This window comes from Aphelocoma coerulescens, chromosome 3, assembly GCF_041296385.1.
Source record: "Aphelocoma coerulescens isolate FSJ_1873_10779 chromosome 3, UR_Acoe_1.0, whole genome shotgun sequence".
NCBI lineage: Eukaryota > Metazoa > Chordata > Aves > Passeriformes > Corvidae > Aphelocoma > Aphelocoma coerulescens.
Genome location: NC_091016.1, coordinates 49,678,475 through 49,702,762, shown reverse-complemented (window position 1 = coordinate 49,702,762; position 24,288 = coordinate 49,678,475). Strand labels below are relative to the sequence as shown.

General features: G+C 39.5%; 1 protein-coding gene across 1 annotated transcript in view; it reads left to right on the top strand.

Annotated features, from left to right (window-relative positions):
• The first annotated feature begins 492 nt into the window (after positions 1-492).
• The window catches only part of THBS2 (thrombospondin 2), a 32,742-nt gene continuing 8,946 nt past the window's right edge, over positions 493-24,288 (top strand). Inside the window, exons 1-17 of the mRNA XM_069010209.1 lie at positions 493-748; positions 1,908-1,982; positions 2,890-3,446; positions 4,958-5,042; positions 9,006-9,199; positions 9,987-10,127; positions 10,375-10,471; positions 11,187-11,357; positions 12,184-12,360; positions 13,102-13,275; positions 13,718-13,845; positions 13,951-14,103; positions 15,152-15,370; positions 18,449-18,556; positions 20,366-20,525; positions 21,982-22,100; positions 22,530-22,764. Coding sequence (XP_068866310.1) covers positions 742-748; positions 1,908-1,982; positions 2,890-3,446; positions 4,958-5,042; positions 9,006-9,199; positions 9,987-10,127; positions 10,375-10,471; positions 11,187-11,357; positions 12,184-12,360; positions 13,102-13,275; positions 13,718-13,845; positions 13,951-14,103; positions 15,152-15,370; positions 18,449-18,556; positions 20,366-20,525; positions 21,982-22,100; positions 22,530-22,764 — 2,800 coding nt within the window. The 5' untranslated portion in view covers positions 493-741. The remainder of the gene's footprint in view (positions 749-1,907; positions 1,983-2,889; positions 3,447-4,957; positions 5,043-9,005; positions 9,200-9,986; positions 10,128-10,374; positions 10,472-11,186; positions 11,358-12,183; positions 12,361-13,101; positions 13,276-13,717; positions 13,846-13,950; positions 14,104-15,151; positions 15,371-18,448; positions 18,557-20,365; positions 20,526-21,981; positions 22,101-22,529; positions 22,765-24,288) is intronic.

Below are 24,288 nucleotides of genomic sequence, written 5' to 3'. Positions count from 1 at the left end.
CGCGGTGGCGGCAGGAGCACCGAGCTCTCAGGCTACAAGTGCCCCCGGGGGAGCCGGGCCGGCCGGAGGGGCCGAGGATACGCTTCTCGCTCGCGGGAACCGGGCTCGGGACGCCCCGACGGCGGGGCCCGGCCGCGCTCCTGTCCCCGCTGCGGGGCCTGGCGCCGCCTCCCGGGGGCTCTGCCGCGCTCGGCCCCCGCCACACCGACGGCAGGCTCCCCTCCCGCCCCTCCGCGCCGCTCCGCTCCCCGGGGGGAGGCCGCTGCCGCCCTCCCCGCCTCCCGCACCGCCCCTGCACCGCCCGCCAGGGGCGGGCCCGGGCCCGCGATGGCCCCGCAGGTAGGCGAGGTGGGGAGGGGGCGGCGGGGGCTATGTCACCGCCGCGGAGGGGCGAGCCGGGGGCGCGCCCCGGCGCCGCTGATTGACAGCGGGGCCCGGCCCGCAGCCCATAAAGGCGTCGGCGCGGGGCGCGGGGCCGAGGAGGGACTTGTGACGGTGTCGACAGCGGCGGCAGCATCGCATTGCATCGCCTCGCATCGCCTCGCATCGCCTCGCATCGCATCGCATCGCATCGCCTCGCATCGCTTCGCATCGCATTGCATCGCATCGCATCGCCTCGCATCGCCTCGCATCGCCTCGCCTCGCTTCGCATCGCATCGCCTTGCATCGCATCGCATCGCATCGCGCTCCACTCCCGACCGACCTCTCCCCGCAGAGCCCCAGCGCACCGTCGGCTCCCCGATGCCAGGTGAGGCGCAAGGCGGGGAGGTGCCGTGCCCGCCGCGAAGCCCCCTCGGGGGGCGGAGGAGGCTGTCAGCCCGCTCCCCCGCCGGCCTCTCGGAACTCGCTGTGGGCAGCCGCCCCGCTGCCGACCCCGCGGGGACTCGGGGTGCGAGGTGAGGGGAGCAGCCGCGGGACAGGCGGGTGTGCGGCACCTGCCCGCAGCAGCCCTGCCGCCGCCGCGCCCGCCGTCCGGGCACGGTCTGTTCCGCCGGGAACCGCTGAGTTCGAGAGGCGAGAGAGGCATCCTGGCGGCTGCCGGTAGTTGGCTGTAGCGGTGGTACCCTGGGGATGCCAGGTAATAGGAGTTCCCCGTAGGACAAAGAAAATGTAGACAGAAAGCGCTGGCGGCATCCCTGCGTCCTTGCAAAAATGTGTGGAGTTGGCAGTGCTGAAGCTATTTGGCTGAACCCAGAGAACTGGATTTCTGCACATTCCGGGGAATGCTTCTGCTCCATTCATTGTGAGTTGAGACACATATGGAGATGCAATTATGTGGTTTATAACTGCACAGTGCTACAGGGCAAGCCCAGCATCACGTTAAGAGTCACTTTATCTAGGTATGGTTGGGTACAGAGGATTGTATATATATGGAAGAGAGAGAAGTTGGCATCATGGTGCTGAAAAAGGTACTGACAAGTACCCCTATTACTCAGAACCATCATCTAGATCTCATCTTTAGATCTCATTATCCTACAAGGATTTGTGGCTGAATACTGTGCGCCAAAGTAAAGATGTGCTAGCAATAAGCTGTATCTCCTGTAGTGTCATATGCTTTCTATGCCAGCTACTGAAATGTAATGGAGAAAATAAGAATTTATATGTTTTCTGTATGTCTTTCCTTTTTTTTTTTTTTTTTTTTTTTTTTTTTTTAAGGACATTTCCATTAAAAGGATCTTTAACTTTTATAATTTCTCTTCCCTTCATCTGATGTAACATTTTACTTCTGCCATCAAGAATAGACCCAGAATAAATATTACAAGAATCAGTCAAAATAAAAATTCTGATTTTATGTGTACTTTATGTGTACAGTTGCTGTTTATGGCATTTCATGGGGAAAATTGCACTATTTATAGTTGATAAATATTATTTCCCTCAATACTTACTACTTTTTGATTTATTCATAGGAGTTATGCTGAAGAGGAGAGGGTTGTTGTGGCTTTCTGTCTTGATAACCCTGTGGGTTTCCTCAAATGCTCAGGGTAAGTTCAGACACTTCTTAACTGGATACAGAGTAACTCCCAAAAATAAAAGTCATTGTAAATGTTGGCTTACCTGAACTAAAGTGGGAAAAGTACTAATAAAGGAATTCTTTAGAAGTGCCTGGGATATTTGTGGTAGATATACCTTGCCAATGCCGAATGAAGATTTCTCAATATATCTCAAAATTACTTTCTTTAGAAATTATTGATTAATATGTGTATAATCGCAGAAATAATTTATATACTTTTCTGTGTGGTGGAAATGTGTGGTGAAAGTAGCATAGACAGAATCACTGTGTGGGATGAATATTTTAAAAATATAGAGGTGGAGAAATAGACATCTACAGACCAAATATAAGTAGAATACCAATTGGCACAATGCCAGATCCTCATTTACACCTCACCTATTGATTGCAGTCTTTAAAAAGCAAATCTCTTTTTTCCGGTCATCATGTAGGCACATGGATTCTCATAATTTGATTTCCATTATCTGGTAATCAAAAGATAGGAACTGCCTCAAATTCCTTATCCATTCATATAAATTAAAATATTTAATGGATAAATTGCTACAGGCATCCATGTGTAGGCATACATGGGGCATATAGCATATATATATACAAGTACCTACTATATAGTGCTAGAAAATATGAAGCCATACATATATAATCAAAAGTATTTGTACACATAGAAGAAGAGAATTGTCATGGAAATAAAAATGTTGGGTAGTAAATATGATTCACTTGCCTGCGAGTAGGAACAGTTCCATTTGTGAAGTGGGAAAGTACTGGGTTTACTCTGCTGGTCCTTAATGTCTGTCATATAATTGCAGTTACTAATTATAGTGTACAGAGCTGTTTCTTGTAAGACTTTCCGTAGATGCATTGTCACACACTGTTAACTTTTTCAGATGGTGACAAGGAAGAGGAGACTACCTTTGATTTACTTCAAGTCAGTAGCATAAACCGAAAGACAATTGGAGCAAAGGTGTTCCGGGGCCCAGACCCCACTATGCCAGCATATCGTTTCATTCGGTTTGACCATATACCTCCATGTAAACCGGAGAAATTAAAAAAGATCATAAAACTAATACGGCAGAATGAGGGCTTTATCCTTTCAGCCACCCTGAGGCAGGACAGGCAATCTAGAGGCACTATCCTTGCTTTAGAGGGTCCCGGCATCAGTGAGAGGCAGTTTGAGATCATTTCCAATGGCCGGGCCAACACCCTGGACCTTATCTATTGGGTGGATGGCTTCCAGAATGTGATTTCCCTGGAAGACGTGGACCTTGCTGACTCACAGTGGAAGAACCTCACCGTGCAGATAACAGGGGAGAACTACAACCTCTACGTTGGCTGCGACCTTATTGACAGCTTCATCCTGGAGGAGCCTTTCTATGAGCAGCTGAAAGCAGAGAGCAGCAGGCTGTACTTGGCGAAGGGTTCCACTCGGGAGAATCATTTCAGGGTAGGTGACGTAGAGAAGCTGGGATCTCTGGTGTGGTAAGAAGGTAACTGCAAGTAGTTTGGGAAGATGCAGTAGGCACAGTTTTGTTCTCCCAATGCCTCTTGGTTTTGATGGGGTCACAGGTGTTCCCAAGCAGACTTTCTTCAGAGTGTGTTTTTATTAATTGCTGGATCTGTGTTGTGTCATTTTGGGGTTCCTGAAAGCAAAGGCCTGGCAAACCAAAGTCTAAATCCAGGAAAAGTGTGCAAAACCAATTTTTGGGCTTTCCTATACATCCCTTTTCTTTTCCAGACGTAAGTCTTCTAGAGATGTTGGATTTTTGTGGTGGTTTGTAGAATTCTTTGCAAATTTCTTGAAGAACTGGTTTTCCATTGAAATATATCTATTCAAATAATGAGAGCATGCCAATATTTTTACTTTTTATTTGAAAGAAGAAGGAAAAAAAGAATTTTTAATGGAGCTGAAACATGTGGTATTGTTCCAACCTGTAACAGAACATCCTGGTTTGCCATTTTGAACATTTCTTTTCAATTTAAATCAAAAAAACAGGAAAATTTTGAAAAAATAAATAAAATAAAGAGTTTTGATCAGCCTTGTAAATGATATTCCTTTTCTTTTTGTGAAAAACCTTTGAGATGAAGTACTTATAAGCTTTCTGATTTTCCTATCAAATGAAAACAACCTTCTGCCTCATATCGTAGAGTGATATGATCTGGCCTAACAGCTTTAAAGATGGCTTCTTTTCTCTCACAGCTGATATCAAACTGGAACTCATGGCTCCAAATATTTCAAAAAGCTATTTCTTTCTCATCATGTTGTGCCATCTAGTTTTCAGGCAGAGCCTGACGTGCTGGAGGGATAACCAGTTTTGGCAGGGCCGTCAGAAGTTCTTGCCTACAGCCTCTCCATTCCTGCCTCCATGACTAACTCACTCCATCAGTAGTGCTCATACAACTGTTTCTGAAGCTGTACTGTTAAGTGGCTCACTGAAACAATCTGGTTTTTAATTAGTTTTTTTCTTCTTTGAGGGTTTTTTTTCCCCAAGTGAAATAGATATCAGTCTGGTTTTAGAGTGTTGTCTCAGGGTAGCATCTGAGAAAACTGAGCAACTGCGAAAGCAGTGAATTATGGTGCATGGGAATAACTGGCTAAGGATGGAAGTGTGATGGTGCAGGAAAGTTGGCTTTGACCTTATGACAAATGTCTTGTAGAACTACAATCTAAAATTCACTATGAAAATGGAGATTTGAGCTCTTAGTGGATTAATATCTTTTAATATGACATGTTTCAGAACATACCTAGCTTTGTGGCTTATAGTACTGAAATTTTATATAACAAAGCTATAACCACTTCTGTTTCTGTGTCTCAGGTTTAATGCCTTGTGGATTGTTTTTTATATATTTGCTTATGTCTGAATCTAGTCAGTAGCATGGGATTGAAACAGGAAAGTTATTAGTTACTCAAAAATTGATCTTACTGCTTTTAATTGCTATTTAAAATTATCATTACAGGGTCTTTTGCAAAATATTCAATTAATCTTTGGTACTTCAATAGAGGATGTTCTGCGTAAGAAAGGATGCCAGAGAAGCCAGTCAAGTAAGGCTTTTGTTGTCTTGTTAATACTGTTCAATATCAATACTGTGAAATGTTTAATACTGTGAAAGTTAGAAATGTCAGCGGTGACTTATTATCCTAAAACTATGCAACAGATCCCTTTGAAATGAAAAGTAGAATGAGTTAATTTTTTGGTGGTAATGGGAACTTATATGTTTATATTATGTCATTTCTACTCTCTAGTCTATTATTTTAGTTTGGTTGCTTAGGTCCATAACTCTGAGTCTCTGTTTTTAAGTTGGGAAAAAAAAATGTTGAGCAAGAAATTAGTAGAAATTGAAGGAAAAATGCATATGTATGAAAATATAGGTTTTCTTACATGAGTTTTCTGTAATTCTTTGAGCACGAGATGGGTAATGTTGGTTCTGAATTCTGCTTCTGACTGTCAATGGGCCCACAAACTAGTCTGCCATTCTTAAAGACACTGAATTCATTGGCAATATCTTTGACTGAAAGAGGCTTTGGGTTTGAATCCCGAAATATTGTTAATGAAAACATCCTCAGGAAAATAAGAAATCAAAGGAAGAGGTAGGGAAGGCACGTATGTTATGGGCTGACATGTTCTTGGTAGTCCAGTTCATGCTTACCCCACCAGGAGGGGAGCACTCTGTGTGTAGGCGTGTAGTGGATTCCTCATAAAAGAATTAGGATTATTTGTCAAATGTGTGCTAAGGTTTTATACTCAAGCTCACAGGAGGTGCTGACTGTTTTATTTCCCAGTGCTTGTAGCTGACAATAATTCTCAGTCAAGAATTATTTAGAAAATAATTCAATTCACAGTACTTTTACTTTGCAACACAAAGAGAACGCTACAAGATGGAAATTTCTTGTGCAGGAACAGAAGGGAACAAATAGCACAGTAAGGCCATCAAAATTATTTAAGAGGTTTGTTATGTGCATGTCTGATTCTGACATTGCCTATCCAGCTTAATTACATACTCACAGAATGGGTAAGGTTAAAAAGGACCACAGGGCGTCATTGATGTAACCTCTCTGCTCAGGCAGGGTCATCCTAGATCACATTTCACAGGATTATATCTGGATGATTCTTGAATATCTCCAGTGAGGGAGTCTCCACAACCTCTCTGGGCAACTGTTCCAGTGCTTAGTCACCCACACAGTAAAGAAGTTCCTCATGTTCAGGTGGAACTTCCTGTGTATCAGTATCTGCCCGTTGCTTCTTGTCCTATTGCTTGGCACCACTGAACAGAGCCTGGCTCCATCCTCTTGACACCCTCTCTTTAGATATTTATACACATTGATGAGGTCCCCTCTCAGTTGTCTCTCATTGAGGCTGAATAGGCCCAGCTCCTTCAGCCTTTCCTCAAAAGAGGGAGGCTACAATCCCTTAATTACCTTTGTAGTCCTTGGATGGACTCAATCCAGGAGCTCCATATCTTTCTTGTGCTGAGGAGCCCAGAACTGGACACAGCACTTCAAATGTGGCTGAGGATGAGGAGAGGGGCAGAATGGTTCTTTTCTGCCCATCTCTCCAGCCTTTCGAGATCTTTATGGAGGTCTGTACACCCCTCTGGGCTAGTGGTCACTCCTCCCAGCTTTGTGTTGTCAGTGAGCTTGCTGAGGAGGCATCTGTCCCTCATCCACGTCATTGATGCATGGTTTAAACAATACTGGGCCCAGTACTGAAATTTGGGGGGATGCTGCTAATGACAATTACCACAGTTGAAAAGCCATGAGTGAAGTTACTGACCACAAGATACATATTTTCCCATTTTGATGGCCCACTCGTTGAGCTGAAGTACAGGCATTAAGACAACATATTTTTGTGTTAATGTTCCATAACAGCAAGGCAGATGTTACAAATGAAGGTCCCTCAGCCCTGAGGACACAAAAAGAGAGAGGACTGTGTTTTCCCAATGTATCTTTAAGCCTAATGTGGGAATGGGACATATGGTGAAATGGTGGCTTGGGAATGCTGTTTGGTTAAGGGTAGAAAAGTATGCCCATAGCATAGTGGCTGCAAATCCTTTAGGCAGGATTTATACACTGCATTGGATAGGAAAGATAACAAAACCACACCTAAATAGGCATATCAATAAAATCCCTTCTTGAGTTCTATCAACAGAATGACATTTGCATATGTGAGAGGATGCACATTTTCCTCTTCTGGTTTCTCATTTTAAAGATAATCATGTGGTCCTTAGGAAATTAGCAGGAAGCCAGCAACAGAGAACTGATTTCCCAGTGATCCCCAGGCATCTTCTTTCAGTCACTGCCAAGTACCAGTAGGAAGTGAGGATTTAGTTCTTCTAACATAGTTTTGGTTTATGTTTCCTGCTGAGATTGCAATTTTATTAATGTCCTCAGAATGTTCCGGTCAAGGCACACTCCATGTTGGCTTGAAAAATATGAAATTAATGATCTGAGAAGTGCTATGGGGGGATCTGAGAAATCTAATGTTTCAATGTGGTAGGAAAATTGCATTCTTTCCAGGGAATCAAAAACCAGCTGAAATAAACTGTTATGACACAGAGAGTTCTGATCTGCTATGTGGTTTTCTCCCATCCTGTAAAAGAGGCTGGACAATTGCTTCAACTTTGGAAAACTGTGAATAATTTTTTGTAGACCTTGGCTAGGGGTAGATGTTTCATAGCTAATTTAAAAGCACATCAAGCCAACAATTTTAAGTTTGGTTGAGAAGTAATCACTTAATGTCATATTGTGGGTTGGTTCTTTGTTCTTTTATTTTTAGCCTTCCAAATGAATGAAGAATACTTTGCTCCTGTTTTCATGTCCTTTTATGTTTAAATATAACACTTTACATTGTATGGTAAAGCACCAAATCAAGCCCTTAACATCTCTGAAGCTTGGCCACCTTTGGTGATTTGTCAACACTGAATGGTGTTGGGGTTTTGAAGCATATGTTTTATGGCACATGTTCCTGTGCTGATTTTTGCTTTTTAAATTGCTGTATCCTTTGCTTGTCTTTTCTCTTTGGTAACCTTGAGCTATTCCAACGTCACTAAATCTGGTAAATAAGTCTTTGTTGAGAGATAGGGTAGTGTGGACTTCTGTATAGCTGATACCCAATTTGAGTGTATCGTGGAGTCCTTAGAGAAAGCTTCCGTGGAATCCATAAGACATTTACCTGATGGAGATTTAAATGCTTAACAGAACATAGACTGTTTTATGTAGTTATCTATGTGCTTTTTTCTTCTTAATTACAAATCAAGCTTTCTTTATGTTATTTTTCAGGAATTTGCTGTAGATAGTGATGTGTTTCAAAATTATATTAGAACATGTACAGTTCTCCCTGTTGAATGCATACAAAGTTCTGTTTTAGCTACAATCTGCCTTTTGGAGGAGGGTTTGGAATGACAAATCAAATAATCAGTCTGATCTTAGCTTGACCTCCATTTCACTTCAGAATGAAACTACTGTTATAACAGCTCCTCTTAGCTTAACACTGGGCAGTGTAATATAGAGCAGCCCAAAGTCTGGTATACATTGCATAATGGTCCAAATTTGATCCAACCATGGAATTTATGGACAGAACAAGGACAACAACTTTCTGCAAAGAAACTTTTTCTCCTGCCTTTTTCCCCTGCCTTGAGAAAGTTTGATAGGTCATGAACAAATCTGAATCCTTTTATGTCTGAGTGGGTAAATGGGTTTGCTTTTTTGATACTGTGTTCTTTTGTTAGCCTTCTTCATAAATGAATGTGTTGCAGTGCCAACAATTTTAAAGTGATGGCCATGTGAGACACAGCTTGGCTCTTAATTTTGAAAATGGAAAGCCTATAATTGGAACCAGCTGACATCTAACTCCTCTTTTATTCATGGGTATAATAAGCATGAAGCTGTGCCAAAATAGATGTGTTTAAACCCTACCCATGGGTACCAATCTGTGATTTCAGCAGGAATCTGTAATCTGTGGAAGAGCTTTGTATATGCTGCTCTTCTCTTTCATTCTCTTGCTACCAGCTGAAGTGAACACCATCAACGAGAGCACTGAGATCCTTCATTTGAGCCCTGCTGTCACAACCGAGTATGTGGGTGAGAAACCAGAGAAGGCCGAGTTCTGTGACCGCTCCTGTGAAGAGCTGGGATCAATGTTCACAGAGCTCACTGGCCTGCGCATCGTGGTGAACAACTTGGCTGATAACCTCCAAAAAGTGGTAGGTACCTGTAAATCTGGAGAACTGACAGAGGTCTGCTGTGCAGTGCTCTTTCCTTACTTATTTTGTGCCAAGGCAGTTAATAGAGATTTCTGTATTACATATGAGCACTTGTTAGTATATCTACATAATGTAAAGATGTCCTCTTTTCATTGTGACTAGTTTGGTATTTCTTGAGTATAACACTTTCATCAAGACTTAGTTTTCACAGACTGGGTTTAAAAGAGCTCACACACATGCACTCATACACAGGGGAAATCCTCCTAAAGGTTTGGAAGTTGAAAGCTAACAATTCCAACCTTGCCTGCATACTGTCAAAGCCTTGTTACCATGTTTGCACCATTTGTGAATGCATCAGTAAGTGGCTACATGGGGTACCTAAACCTTAAGTAAATGTCTGGGATTTTCATAGTTGAGGTATGACGGTGATGTTTTGCTGAAGTCTGCCCTTCTTCTTGTTCTGAATCAGCTAATTATTTCTGAAGGAATTTTATTACAATGCCATATGTCTCAGGATTAAAATCTTCTCATCTAAAGATGAGCTGTACTAGAGGAAAGCAAAATGGCTAAGAAGACATTTCCCTTAGTATCGTGTGACTGTTTTTTACCATTGCTAGAAGAATTGCTATGCAGGACTACAGTACTTGAGATAATCTTCCTTATCTACATAAATATGTAAAAATACTTTTTTAATGGAAGAATTAAGTCCAGTGATGTCTCAGTTTTGTCTATTTAAAACAGTTTGCTTATGAAATACACAACTTGTTTTCATTAACTCCATCTCTAGTCTGAAGAGAACCAAATTATGTGGGAACTGATTGGGCCTAACAAAACACTGAAGAGCCAACCAGTTTGCTGGCAGGATGGCCGTGTCTTTGCAGATAATGAAAGCTGGATTGTAGATAGCTGCACCAAGTGCGTTTGCCAGGTAAGGTTTTGGAAACCTTCTTCTCTGCAGAAATGGATAGTGGGTTTAATCCAACTCATCTGTCCAGGTCAGGTCATATTTACTTAGAGTTTGGCTGGACTTCATGACATTTATAAAAATTAGTCCCCATGTCCATGGTAGTTAGATCAAATCAAAACATTTCCACACATGAAACTTCCCCAGATGCCCACCTTCATTTACCTCTGTCTGTGAGCATAAATCAGTAAGTTAATTTCTTTGCCTTTAGGATTCCAAAATTGTGTGCAATCAGATCACCTGCCCAGCAGTCTCCTGTGCTGATCCAGCTTTTGTTGAAGGTGAATGCTGTCCAGTCTGCTCTCACTGTGAGTATTTATCTGAGGAGAAAGACAGATAGTCTTTGGCATTATTTAAAATCACTACTAGTGTTTTTGAAAGCTCAAAACAAGATGTCAAGGCGGGTAAGATCAAATATAAAGATTGTATGTGTACAAAGATCATATGAAGTAACGTGGGCGCCTGAAGTTACCCCCTGAAGGACTTGGTCTATCTTCATTGATTATATTGGTTGCTTAGAATTAACATGATAACCTGCCTAGCTACCTTGGGCATCAGCTGTTGAAAGCATGCTTCTCACCAGTCATGTTTCACGTTTTTTTGCCCATTCAGAGCATAGGGCATATTCTTACAATGTGCTCTTGATCATGTTCACCATTATGTAGCTTTTAAAGGTGGGGCCACATCTCATCATACTGATCTATATTCTGAAGGCAAGGGCCATTTGGACTCAGATTTGGGCTTGGTCTATTCTAGAGATAAGATGTTCTTCCTCCAAAGATCAGTGCTTCATGCAAACACTGCACACAAATTCTTGAAGATCCAGGATTCTTACCTGAACTAACCTCTCATTATATTACACCATAATTCCCTTACTTCAGCAGCAGCTTGGGAAAGCAAAATTAGGAGAGATCTAAATGTTAAAGTACATATTCTACAGAGAGAAAGAAGTGAGTATCTTCTAAATAGGATAATAGAGCAACTTTGAAAACTAAGCACTTTTTCTTGCCTTTTGCTCCACAGCTGATGACAGTGAGGAGGGCTGGTCACCATGGTCAGACTGGACAAAGTGCTCAGTTACCTGTGGCTCTGGGACTCAGATGCGAGGAAGGTCGTGTGATGTCACCAGGAGTGCTTGTACAGGCCCACACATCCAAACAAGGATGTGCAGCTTTAAGAAATGTGACCATCGCAGTAAGTAATAAAATTTCTTCTATTTTAAAAGCTTCTTTGGACATCTCAAAGCAAAACCAAGCTAAGTCAGGATAGTATGTACTTGAGAAATCCTATATGCACAATTAAAGTAGCTGTCATTAGATTCGTTATCATTTTCCCCCTTTCAAATATTCCTCCCTTTCCTGACAATTTAATAGGTATGTACATTTTGGGCTCAGCTATGTTAAAAAAAAGTTGATGAGTGATTTTTTCTTTAAGATCATGAACTGGAGTCTTTTGTTTGAACTCAGTTTGGAGACAACCCTTAGTTCGTAACGATGATATACAGGGCTGTGTTTACATCTGCCATTCATTGATTGTTGGACCATTCCATTAACTTAGTTGTGTTTAGGAATACAATAATCATGGAAGATTTTTGCAAAATATCAAACTGCTTTTATATTTAAGGCACTTAAAAGGATGCTATTCCAGAAGTGTACTTAATACTATTACAGGTACCTGCGATATCCAGGCTAATATAGTACGTAAGGCAGTATCTAGCAGCTGAGACTGCTAGATGTCCAAGTATGCATTTTGAACAAGTGTTTTTTTCACTGGAAAAGTTTATTTTTAAGTAAAATGTCTAAAATAATTGTTAGTCATACACTGGTTACTGAAATTCCTAAGAAAGCTGTTCTTGAGTACCTGAGCTGGCATGCTGGGCCTTGTAAGTGAATTGGTGGGAAAGAGATGGGACATTCATCAGATGTGGTGAGAGGCTCATTAAAAGGCTAACTTCTCAAGTGAGTTTGTATTAGTGCTCAAGGTGGGCTGTTTGCTTGAGTTTTGCTCTTTTCTTTGGCAGTACGTCAAGATGGTGGCTGGAGTCATTGGTCTCCCTGGTCTTCCTGTTCAGTAACCTGTGGTGTAGGAAATATCACCCGCATCCGCCTCTGCAATTCTCCTATTCCCCAGATGGGTGGGAAAAACTGTGTGGGAAATGGGCGTGAAACGGAGAAGTGTGAGAAGGCTCCATGTCCAGGTATGTCTGTGGTCTTGAATCAAAAGTAACACAATAATATTCCAGCTGAATTCCTTCTCTTTATTCAGATCTAAATGACAGTGAATTTCTATGATGGAAAATATAATTTTATCTTGCAAGTGCAATAACACAAAAGGGTGCTTTGAAAATGAGGACAACAATGCAGTCGGAGGTTCTGTAAGCCTTCCAAGTTATAATTTGGCTTTAAATATTAAGAATTTGAGAAATTTCCATTTTAGTGATATATCTCTGCGTATCAAAAATAAACACCTCCTTTCTAAAAGGAAGCTGTCTCTGTACTTGTTCAGAATAGACATAGAATCCCCCAATAGTCAGATTTCTTTGAAATTGTGCATGCATTTTTTACACATTCAACACAATTAATTTTTATTATAATTCTTTCTTGTTCATCTACATTTTTAAGCCATTTTTAGAGACCTTTCATTCCACACACTTTCACTTTCCTTTCATATAATTTTTCCTCCCTTTTTTCTGTTTGCATATCCAATTGGCATGGCATGCTGTTTTGAATTATTGGCCAAAAAATGCCTAAGAAGCAGTTGGGTATTTTTCATTTGTTTGTTTCTGAAATATTGCTATCTCAGTGCAAGCATCTGCCAACATCTTTCTATGTACGTAGTGAGAAGCTGTCACTAGCCAGGGATCTGATGAAGGGTTGTTGTCATTGGCACCAGATGTCCCCACTTTATTGCCTGTGATGCTCTTTTCTGCATATCTTAGTGAACGGCCAGTGGGGTCCTTGGTCTCCATGGTCTGCCTGCACTGTTACCTGTGGAGGAGGAATTCGTGAGAGGTCTCGCCTCTGTAACAGTCCAGAGCCACAGTATGGAGGAAAGCCATGTGTGGGAGATACCAAGCAGCATGATATGTGCAATAAGAAGGATTGCCCAATTGGTTGGTATTCATTCTTTATTCAGTCTGAGCAATTATTGTTGCTGTTATCTCTTTAATGGGTAATTTATGAAGTGACACTACAGGAATCTGCTAACTATAGCTTTGTTTCTGGAGAGGACGTTTAACTATTTTGAGTACTGTTTTGTGGGATTTTATATATATTCTCAATTATGACTTCTTGAACAAGTATGCCTTTCTTAAATAGGGATTCAATATGATGTAATGTATTCAAGCAGATGTAGCAATCCATAATCTTTTCATATTAAATCAATAGTACTTAGTCTTAAATGCACTTAATAACTCTAATTTTAGGGGTTTTATAAGAATCTGTTGCATCAAGTGTGGTTTAAGCTAATGATCAGAGAATACCTGTTTCTTAAATGAAGTTTTACATGCCTTTTATCCTCCTTACTTAATTTACAGTTTTGTTTGTCTTTGCCAGATGGGTGTTTGTCAAATCCTTGCTTTCCTGGAGCAGAATGCAACAGTTACCCAGATGGGTCTTGGTCATGTGGGGCATGCCCAGCAGGGTACCTTGGCAACGGTACCGTCTGTGAGGATCTTGATGAGGTATTGACTTTGTTTCCATTAACATCAGGCAATCACTATGAAAAATTAATATTTGGGAATTACACAGCCATCTAATTTTTTCCTTCTTTCTTTCTTTACCTGCAGTGTATAGCTGTGTCAGATGTTTGCTTTAAAGTGAATCAGGTCCATCGCTGTGTGAACACAAACCCGGGTTTCCACTGCTTGCCGTGTCCTCCACGCTATAAAGGAAGTCAGCCCTATGGAGTAGGGCTGGAAGTTGCCAAGACAGAGAAGCAAGTAAGTGATGTTGAAGGGAATTTGATGGCTTTGAGTAATTCTCATCTGAAATATCTTTTAATGATGGCGTGTGATAAACTTGGGTAGCAAACAAAAATGGCCTGAAATAAATAACTGGTGTTCCAGAGTATTTTTGTTTTGAGTAACAAAACACTGAATTTGGGATTGGCTTTTTTAAGGGTTTGATTTTCTTTAGGCATCTGCACAGTTGTACCAAATGAGCCTAAAATTCCAGGAGCAAACATTTCCCTGCTTTGCACTCCTTTCTCCAAGGTTTACATACCTATTCTGGAGAGTGGAAACTGAAGAATTAGGATTGTTTTTTCATAAATATAACGCTGTTAATGTCAGTATTATCAGACACGTTTGGAGTTCTCAGTCCCTAAATTCCATTGGGCCAAAACTTATCAGCAGTGAAGGACAGCAGGAAGTGGAAGTGAGGTTGAAGGCTACAGTTTTCTAGACAAGACAGAAATGTTAAGGCAGAAGTCATGGGATACCTTCTCTTTGTTGCTGTTGGATCAATCTGTGGTTAGCTCAGCTTGTGAATTCTACATGTAAACCATCTGTGTAAGATTCTCAAATACTGTCAATGAAAAACATAGTGATAAGCAAGAGGTAACAAAAACCTACATGAGGCGAACACAAGAATTCTTTAGGGTGTCCTTGATTTAAGAAAATAAGGAAGTCCTTTTATACTGTCAGGCAGAACACTAAAAAATGAGGTCAGTACAATCTACTTTCTGTTGCAGTTAGTTTCTGGGGTTTAATGACATCTGGAAGAAGGCAGATACAGTGCTGAAATTGTTAACCACTTTAATTACTTTTTAAATAATGTCCAATTTTTCCTGTGGTTTCTTTTAATTACTTTCATTGTACATATTTGTTGGAGTTGTGAACTGACAGAGCAGTGTGATTTACTAACCACAATTAAAACAAAGTTCCTGTCTTCAGACCTCTAAATAACGGGTCTGATTTTGATAAAATTGAGGCACACACAGCTGGCTGTGATTATCAAGTTTCAGTGAATATGCTCCATCATTTATAGGTCTGTGAACCTGAGAATCCATGCAAGGACAAGACACACAGCTGCCATAAGTCTGCAGACTGCATCTATCTGGGCCATTTCAGCGATCCAATGTACAAATGTGAATGTAGGACAGGGTATGCTGGTGATGGACGCATCTGTGGTGAGGATTCAGATTTGGATGGCTGGCCTAACAACAACTTGGTCTGTGCTGCTAATGCAACATACCACTGTGTGAAGGTAGGTGAAAAAGGTTGATAAAATTACCACACATTAACAAAATTTTCTCTTTTTCCTAAGTAGTAGTGAGTAACGCTTTTAATTCATGATGCTGGTAGTTGCTTTCAGTAAGCTTTTGACTGTTACAGCATGCTTGTTTTCTAGGAGATGCTGTGGAATGTGTATTCACTTAATCTGGTAAAATACAGTAAGGGATTCTCTAAATTAAATCCAGAGTCCTCTGCTTTGGATTTCTTCCTATGCAGAATTGGATGATTGGGATGCCTGTGAATGGAGTTAGCACACTGAGCAGGAATTACCTAAAGCATGGGTGTGAAGCCCACAGCTAGAGAGAACCAAATAGGGATTTGGGGGCCCAGATGAGTGTGAAATCCTACCTGCAGGACTTGTAAAAAGACACTGACAGCCATGTAAGGGCTACACTTCTAAAAGCTCTCTTGAACTACTCCTTCCTTTCAAAGAGTTAAACAGACCACATGCTGTGAAAACTGGATTCAGAGCCTGAGATAATTTTTGGCAATGGGAGCCTAAGAGAAGAATGAATGTGAATAATTACAGGGGTTCTCCTTATTGCAAAAGCTCACAGGAACAGAGTGAGAGATTCAGCCTCTCTCACCCTTCAGAAATGTGAAGTCCTAGCTCTCACCCTTCCAAGCGTGACCTGCCTGCCACCATTGGCTCTACACCCGGCAACTGGGACTTGTCCAATCTTGCTGTGCAGCTGGGATGTTGTAGTGAACAATGAAAGATTACTAGACCAATGAGAAAATCAGCATCAGGGAGCCTGAAAATGGTGGCATGTAACTTCAGTAGGGTGTATCCACCATGGTATGTTCCCTGGGACCTGGTTTGGTGCTCATCTGAAGCACACAGTAAGTTCTTCTTGGTTTCATGGCCTGAGGTTCCTTCCAGTGGGAATTGCTCAAAAATGGTGAGCCTCTTTGTAGGTCTCATCCTGATGCAGTTATACTGCTGTATGAAACCAGGCTGAAAGTTGTTCCAGGTCCACCAGTTTAACAATGGCCCAAACAGCTGAGGGACAAAGGCACTTCCTGACAGGAAATTCCCTGGATCTTTGTTCTGAGTGGTGGCCTTGCTGATGGTTGAATGACAGCCACAGTACAGAGGGGCATACACTGTTTGCAACAGCAAATTAAGTGACTTGGATGGAGGAGTTTTGTCTGAGAAGAAGACATATACAGGTGTTTAGTTTTAAACACCTACCTATGGGACCACTGACAGCACTGAATTACCTGTATATATTCACTAGGCAGATGCTCAAGTATTTTGCTGATCAGTCATGGCTCTCAGGGCAAGCTTTCTCTTCTGAGGTTTTTGAGGGCTTCTTTTCCCAGACCTGAAACATTTTTGTTTCTTCTCCGTGCTAAAGTGATCTACTTATAAACATTCTTGAAGTTCTAGCACAAAAACTTCTGCTTAAAAAAATGAGGAAAGAAATGCAAAAATGACTGAGTTCTAGACTCCTATAGTGGTTAAAACAAATACAGACCAAGAGGCTAGGAAAGTTTGAAATCAGGTTGTTTGAGAGAATAAGTTACTTGGGTGAATCTGGGCTCTATTATCTGAAGAGTTTCAGATATGGATGGAAATTTGGACCTCAAATGTAGGTCTTCCTCGCTGTAATTGATGTCTGCTCATTGTGGATTCAGCCAACTCAGCTGTTGCAGTTCTTATAGCCTTCTTTCACTTCCTGTCATCAAAATTTGCAATGTGTTCACTCATGGTGTAACACAAAGCACTAATTTTGATTAAACACAGCATGCTGAACCCATTCAGGAAAAAACTTGTTTCTAAAGATTGTTTTATGTTTTGTGTAATGTGTTGATCTAATAGGTACAAGTACTTCATTTAAGGGGATCCCTCCACCTGCCAAAAAAACCCCTTAAAAATACCACAAATTTTCAGGCCCTTATATTCTTTACAAAATATCCTAGTTGAGTAATTTGATTTTTGAAAGATTCTCTTCTTGAGCAGTTAATGATTGAAAATTAACTTACTCTTGTGACTAATTTCTTTCATTGTTTCAAAATTTTTTTTGTATCACTGGTAACCAATGTTGACGTCAACAGTCAAGACTCTTCACAGGTATTTGGTAAAAATTTTGGGTGTTTGATTCTTATCACAAAATTTCCAATTTTCTTAAGTTGTCTGTATTTTTAGAACCAGTGAGATTGAAAATATGTAACTATAATATTAATTTTTTAGAGTGTTAGAAAAAAGATATTTCTGGACTCTATTGACAGATTCAGTTTTGGGTGAGGTAGATCTGGAATGTGAGTAAAAATGAGAATAATAGAGTGTGTTTTCAGAGATGTATTTATTCACAGCAAGTGGTAGAATTGCAATCAATTTTAGCTGGTTTTAGTATTTTTAAAAAGAACTCATGTTAAAAGTTTGGCAAGCAATTTACTTCTTATTTTTCAGCATAACTTAAGAATTGCTTATTTAAAATAATCATTCTTTACAAAGCTGTGATGCCAAATAAAGAGATCCATTTGTCTTTTATTTTTAAAGACATGGGAGTGCAGAGGTACTATTTTGCAGAACAGTATAAAGACACTTTTTGCAAAATTTTCTTATAGTGTTCCCCTTCATTAATGTGCAGCACTTTCCATTGCTGTGTAGTAGCTTTCCATATGAACAACTGTTTCTGAAGACCTTCTCTTGGCTTGTATCTTTATTTTTCTGGCAACGAAACCTGGCCATTTTTAACATAAGCTTCAAACATATCTCATGAATTGTCTATTAAAAGTTCATGTAAGCATGCATGTCTGTGTGTGTGGTGTGTTTGTTCTCTGATAGTTTCCTCTAAAATTTACTAGAAATGTCACTTTAATAGCAGCCGGGAAATAGAATTATTTGCAGATGCGTTTTACTTTACAATATGGAAGCAGCAAATGAATACTATCTTTGGCAGCAAACAAACAGGCACTTTAAAAAGTACTTTGCTGATTGCTCTTATTTTATAGTCTCTGGTGTACCATATCTACTCCTCTACCCAGGCAAGTTATTTTGACATAATGTAAACATAATGCATTGATTATTTCTTTTGACCAGGATAACTGCCCCCTTCTGCCTAACTCTGGCCAAGAAGACTTTGATAAAGATGGCAAAGGAGATGCCTGTGATGAAGACGATGACAATGATGGTGTTGAAGATGACAAAGTAAGAGGTGTATCTGCAGTACACTTGACCTAAACATCTGGTTTAAAGAAAAACATTACAATAGATGTGAACTTAATTGTTCAGAGCTTCAGCTGAGTTATTCTGCACTTCCTTCCCTGAATGATGGGTAGTGCAGGTAAAGCTGTGTTCAGTCAAAGGAAAGTAGTACTGTGCAGAGTAAAGCAGCCCGGAGAACCCCAGGAGCTATGTTCTCTGTATCAGTTTTGTGTTCAGTTATGTACATGAAAACAGTTTAATGGAAAGTGGTATTGGATTTTTTATATTGTAATGGGAGAATGACAAGTCTACAGTATTTGAAAAGCTGGTAAATGTTACATATATGATGTTATTTTCATTAATTGTAACCTGTTTATAAAACAACTATAAACTCAGCAACTATAAACTCAACAACTCAAACTCATTAATCAAGGGGAAATGATGGGAGGAAAATACCTAGCCTGGTTCATACTTTCCTTCAGATCTGCCCAGCAGACAAATTCATTTACCTGCAGAACCTAAAAGATAGACAATTAGTCTAAAACTGTTACCTTGTACATTCAACAGAAAGACAGAGGCACATTCAGAGTGGGCTTCACCCTGGCTTTTCTGAGCATGTTTAGGATGAGTGAGTTGGTATTAGAATTTTACTGTTCCTCTTTGCTCCCTTCAGAGGGAACCTAGATGCTCCCGAGCTTCAGATGGTTAAAGCTGGGTAAGAGCTCTGTTCATTTGGTCTCTATTTGGAAAATTTAAAAAAACCCCCAAAGAATCATTTCATAAAGTAATATGATTTAGTATGTATAATTTTAAAAATTGTAGCTAGAAGTTATTTGATGAACAGCTTGAGATTTTGACTGGCCTCTATATGTTGCCCTTGATTATACGAAAAAATATTTCTGGGGAATTTAAAATATTGTGCTAAAAATTATTTCCCAGTAATTTTGGGTTTTTTCTCTTTAGCAGAGAAAAAGTAGTTTAAAGATTTTTTCCTTATGTCTTCCTTCAGATTGCATGACACTGATGTAGCCCTCACACCCACTGTTTTGGTTTTCTTTCTTTCTTCTTTGCATTTCACAAAGTACTTTCTCATGCCTGTGTAAAAGTCCATGTGTAATTTGGGAATGTGTGAAACATGAGAATTCTTCTTCTGGCAGATTTTGAAATTAAAGTGATAGGAAGGTTTCAAAAGTCCATTAAAAGGAACGGTCTCAGGGAAAAATATTTTTTGATAAATGACAGAATTTCATGTTAACATTTTTAAAAACTTTTTACATTTTATTATTGTGCTCAATAGAACACAACCAACAAAAAGTCAATACTTGTTTAAATTGAAAAATCAAAATATGTGATATAAACTTGAAAATACTGATATTAGTCTGTTCCAAAAAAGTCAGAGTAACAATTCTAGTTGGTTTTTTTTGTTTGTTTTTCAAAAATTATAAAATGCAACTGAAGTTGGCCTGATTTTGCAACATGTTCTGGCTTTTTTTCCTAAAGTACATGTACCAGTGATACACCTTTATTTATATATCTGAGTACAGATCCAGTTTAAAATGCCTGTTACTCTCCTTGTGAGATATGGAACACAATTCACATGTTTTGTACAAAACAGACACTGAGCCAGGCTATCCAGATGCCATCCTGTTACTACCAAGATCTTCAGTATAGGTACAGCTTGTCCATTGAAAAAATAATGGATTAATAATTGATTTTTGAACTCTATCCAAGATGAACAAGAGTTACCACTTCATAGTGTGCTCTCATGAGTTGTGATTTATATTGTGAAATCTTCTATTTTTTCTTTCCTAGGACAATTGCCCTCTTCTGTTCAACCCTCGTCAGTTTGATTATGACAAGGATGAAGTTGGTGACCGCTGTGATAATTGCCCCTATGTGCACAACCCTGCTCAGATTGATACAGACAACAATGGGGAGGGTGACTCATGTGCTGTGGACATTGATGGAGATGGTATGATTTCACTTTTGAGAATTAGGTGCTGTTCCACAAGTGCACTTTGCTCTATGTCCAGTAAGATGGCCTTCCTGCTTTTATATGTGGAATAAAATTTGGTCTAGCAGCTCAAAGATAGAGAAGGCTGAAGTTATCTGTCCTGTGTAGTATAGTTGCCCATACAGTCCATAAATGACTACAGTTAATATTATTAAAGAATAAATCACAGCAAGTCTTTATCAGTGTAATCTTAAAAAAGAAAAATGTTTCCTTCATCTGTATTCCAAAGTAATCAGGGTCTAATATGACACTTGTGTTGACTTTTCCTTTTAGGGAGGGAAAAGAACATCAGAACATTCACGCAGCTAAGACAATATCCATAGTAAAGTAATCTGTTTTTCCATGAATGTATGCAAAGCTCACAGTAATCCAAATACACATTTTTTTGTATGTCTTAAAATATTGTTAAAAATGTTTATTTTGCCTACCAGTACATTCCTATATAATCCCAATTTGGTCAGAATTAAGAAGGGGGAAAACCACTTAAATATAGTTCAAAAATCATATCCCTGCAGCATTTCAAATGTGTGGGGATCCAGAAATAGTAAAAGATGAAGAAATCTAGCTTTGCATTTTCCTCAATAATGTTTAACCTTTTGAATGCTTATCTGACATTAGCTTCTGAACATTTTGAAGTCCTCACATCCTTCTTCTGATCATCAGGTTCATACTAGTACTTATGTTAGTTCTGCATTTGAAGAAAAATCCAATCATATGTTATTGGCTGAAAGATTATGCAAATATCCAGGGACCATGTAATATAGGAAAGGGTTGTATCCTTGTATCTTTCCCAGACAGATATGCCAACATGTGTTTGTTTCTTTTCATCTTATTATAATTTTGAAGTAGGTTGTTGGGTTTATGGTAAAGTTTCCTGAGGAGGTACAGTTTCTTTTGAAATTTGTCATGCTATGCAGTTAATGATGCACATGTTCTGGTAAAATTAAGTTATTAAATGCTGAGGCAGCTGAATATTAATACAGTTGTTTCTCTACCAAACTTCAGAAGTTTGAACCTGATATAGCTGTGTGTTCTGTGGCATTTCTTATAGTGGGGGAAGAAAATCCAAACCAAATTATTTAAAAAGAAAAATACCCCACCCCTTTATCTATTATTCTGTAAAAAATGGCTAAATTCTTTGAACATGATCAGCCCTTATTGTAGCAAAATTCCATAGAAAGATGGACACAGAAAACTTTGTCATAGCAAGAAAAATGGAATTGATGCCATAATTTTTCTTTCAATTAGTCTTAATTATTTCATTTTGTAACAATGATGTTGTAGCAACCAAAAAGCTTATGACCCCCTTAAGAGCCTTGCTTCATTACTGGTGACTCCTACAGTCTATGGCTGTCTGTGTTGGATGTTGTATCATTTTGATTTTTTCAATATTTTGTTGGTTTCTTTCCCCTAGACATTTTTAATGAACGAGATAATTGTCCTTACGTCTACAACACAGACCAGAGTGATACAGATGGTGATGGAGTTGGTGATCAGTGTGATAATTGTCCATTGATGCATAATCCAGACCAGGTAAGTGGTGAAAACAGTTTCCTTGATGGCAACATCAGAACAAGGGGAGAGAAAAGAACACAGGAATTCCTATCCGTCCCTGTACTGGACAGCTGAAGAGATGGATCTATATTGCTCACTTTCACATCTCATGTTGTGAGATCTCTTTGTCTCAAATGAGAGGGAAGTACAGTGGTGACTCCTTTAATGCATCTGCAAATAAAGCCCTGCCCTGCAATATCTTGGGGACCAGATCTTAGCCACTGATAGAAGAACAAGTAGCCATATGAGCTTGAAATTATGTGTGTGCTTTAAGCACGGTTGTCATTGTGATATCATTTGTCACTACAGAAACCCTTGAAGAGAAGCATTGAGCAGTTAAGTACCAGGCTGTTCTTTTGCATTGAGTGGAAATAATAAAATTATTCTGTAAAATTTTTTTTGGGGTAGACTGATGCAGATAATGACCTTGTTGGTGACCAGTGTGACAATAATGAGGACATAGATGAAGATGGCCACCAGAACAACCAGGATAACTGCCCTTACATCCCCAACGCTAACCAGGCTGACCACGATCAGGATGGTAAAGGAGATGCCTGTGATTCTGACGATGACAATGATGGTGTCCCAGATGACAGGGACAACTGTCGCCTCAGATACAACCCTGAGCAGGAGGACTCAGATGGTAAGAACAAGGTCATATGAATTTCATTTAGTTCTTAGTATCTGATTTTGATCTTGGAGTATTAACATCTGGCGAAGAGAGACTTCACATCGAACTGAGCTGCTTTTGATATTTGAGACACCGTGGAATTCGATGGAGCTGAACTGGTCAGTTTTGTCCAGGGTTAGAGCATTAGGAAGCATCTTTGACAGGAGCTCAAACGTCCATGTATTTAATTATAGAAGAAAACCTTTAACAAATTTTTAAAAAAACACCAAAAAATCCATTTAAAAAAAATTCTTATTTTCACATTTAATTGAAATACTAAAAGTCTTGGAAAATATTTCAAACAGCTTGAATTTCAAATGTCTTAAAAAATGGAAAGGGAGATGTTTCAAAACAAGTTATCATCTGAAAATTAAAATGGAGAAAATCTGGTTTACTGCTCTATTTTAAAAAACAGACTATTTCCCCAGATTTTTAAAGTCTAAAAGTATTGTTAATTTTAAATTATTTTTTAAAAATTGACTTCTGAGCTGCTTTTCTCAAATTTTCTTTATAGGCTGCTTTAAATGTGTCTTGGTGATATACATGTCACAGTTTAAAAAATGGATATGTAATTGCTCTTTTTTCCAGTTTTTTGGTAAAATGTTGCTGGTCACCTCAAAAAGTCCTTCTCCATGCTTGGCATTATTTAAATAATGAAATAGTGATAGTTTCACAATTATTCTAATATTGAAAATGTTTATGATTCTTTGACAACCACCAAATATGTTTACAATAATGACCCTTGCAATAAATACAGGTAAGAATTTCTGTTCCAAGTTATACAACTTGCTGGAGTTGTTCCATGGCTATGCTGTAGAAATTGAAATTTATTACCTACACAATATGTTTTTATGTACATTTAGAAAGATGAAATGCAGAGCCTTGTCTAATTTCCTGTTAAGACAACTGCTGTCAGTAGGAAGTTTCTGGTTGGTAGTCAGTAGTAGCTCTTAATTTGTATAACCTTTCAGTCCTATAATATGTGTCCAGAATATTTTTGTACTTGCCAGTCTCTGGAATAGCCCCTTAATTTCATAAATCCAGAATAAGGGTGACCCCAAGCTGAGTCATCCATTACCTGGATCTTGTAAGGGAAACTACATTTATGTATGGATTAATGATTCGCAAAAAGCATATATTTCATCAGTTTAGCCAGCTCATCACTGTCATTAGCAGCAGGTCCAACAGAAATCTTGGAAAAGGGGTAAATAAAGCCAAAAATTGCTCCCATGCTCTTGAAGATGTGAGTTTTAGCGTATAAAGATGAGGCCCTGGAGAGAGCTGCTGGATGTGGCTGGATAAACAAACACTTTCTAACTTTCCTTGACAAGGAATGAATGTTGTCAGCAGCAACTCACTACCAAATGAACATCAGCTGGACTTTCAGTGAATAATTAGATTCTTTTGTGAATTATCTCTTTGATTTGGCAAAGGAAACAAAATAGGAAATTCACTCCCTTTTCTCCAATAAGTGCTAAGACAAACAGGTGGAGGAGC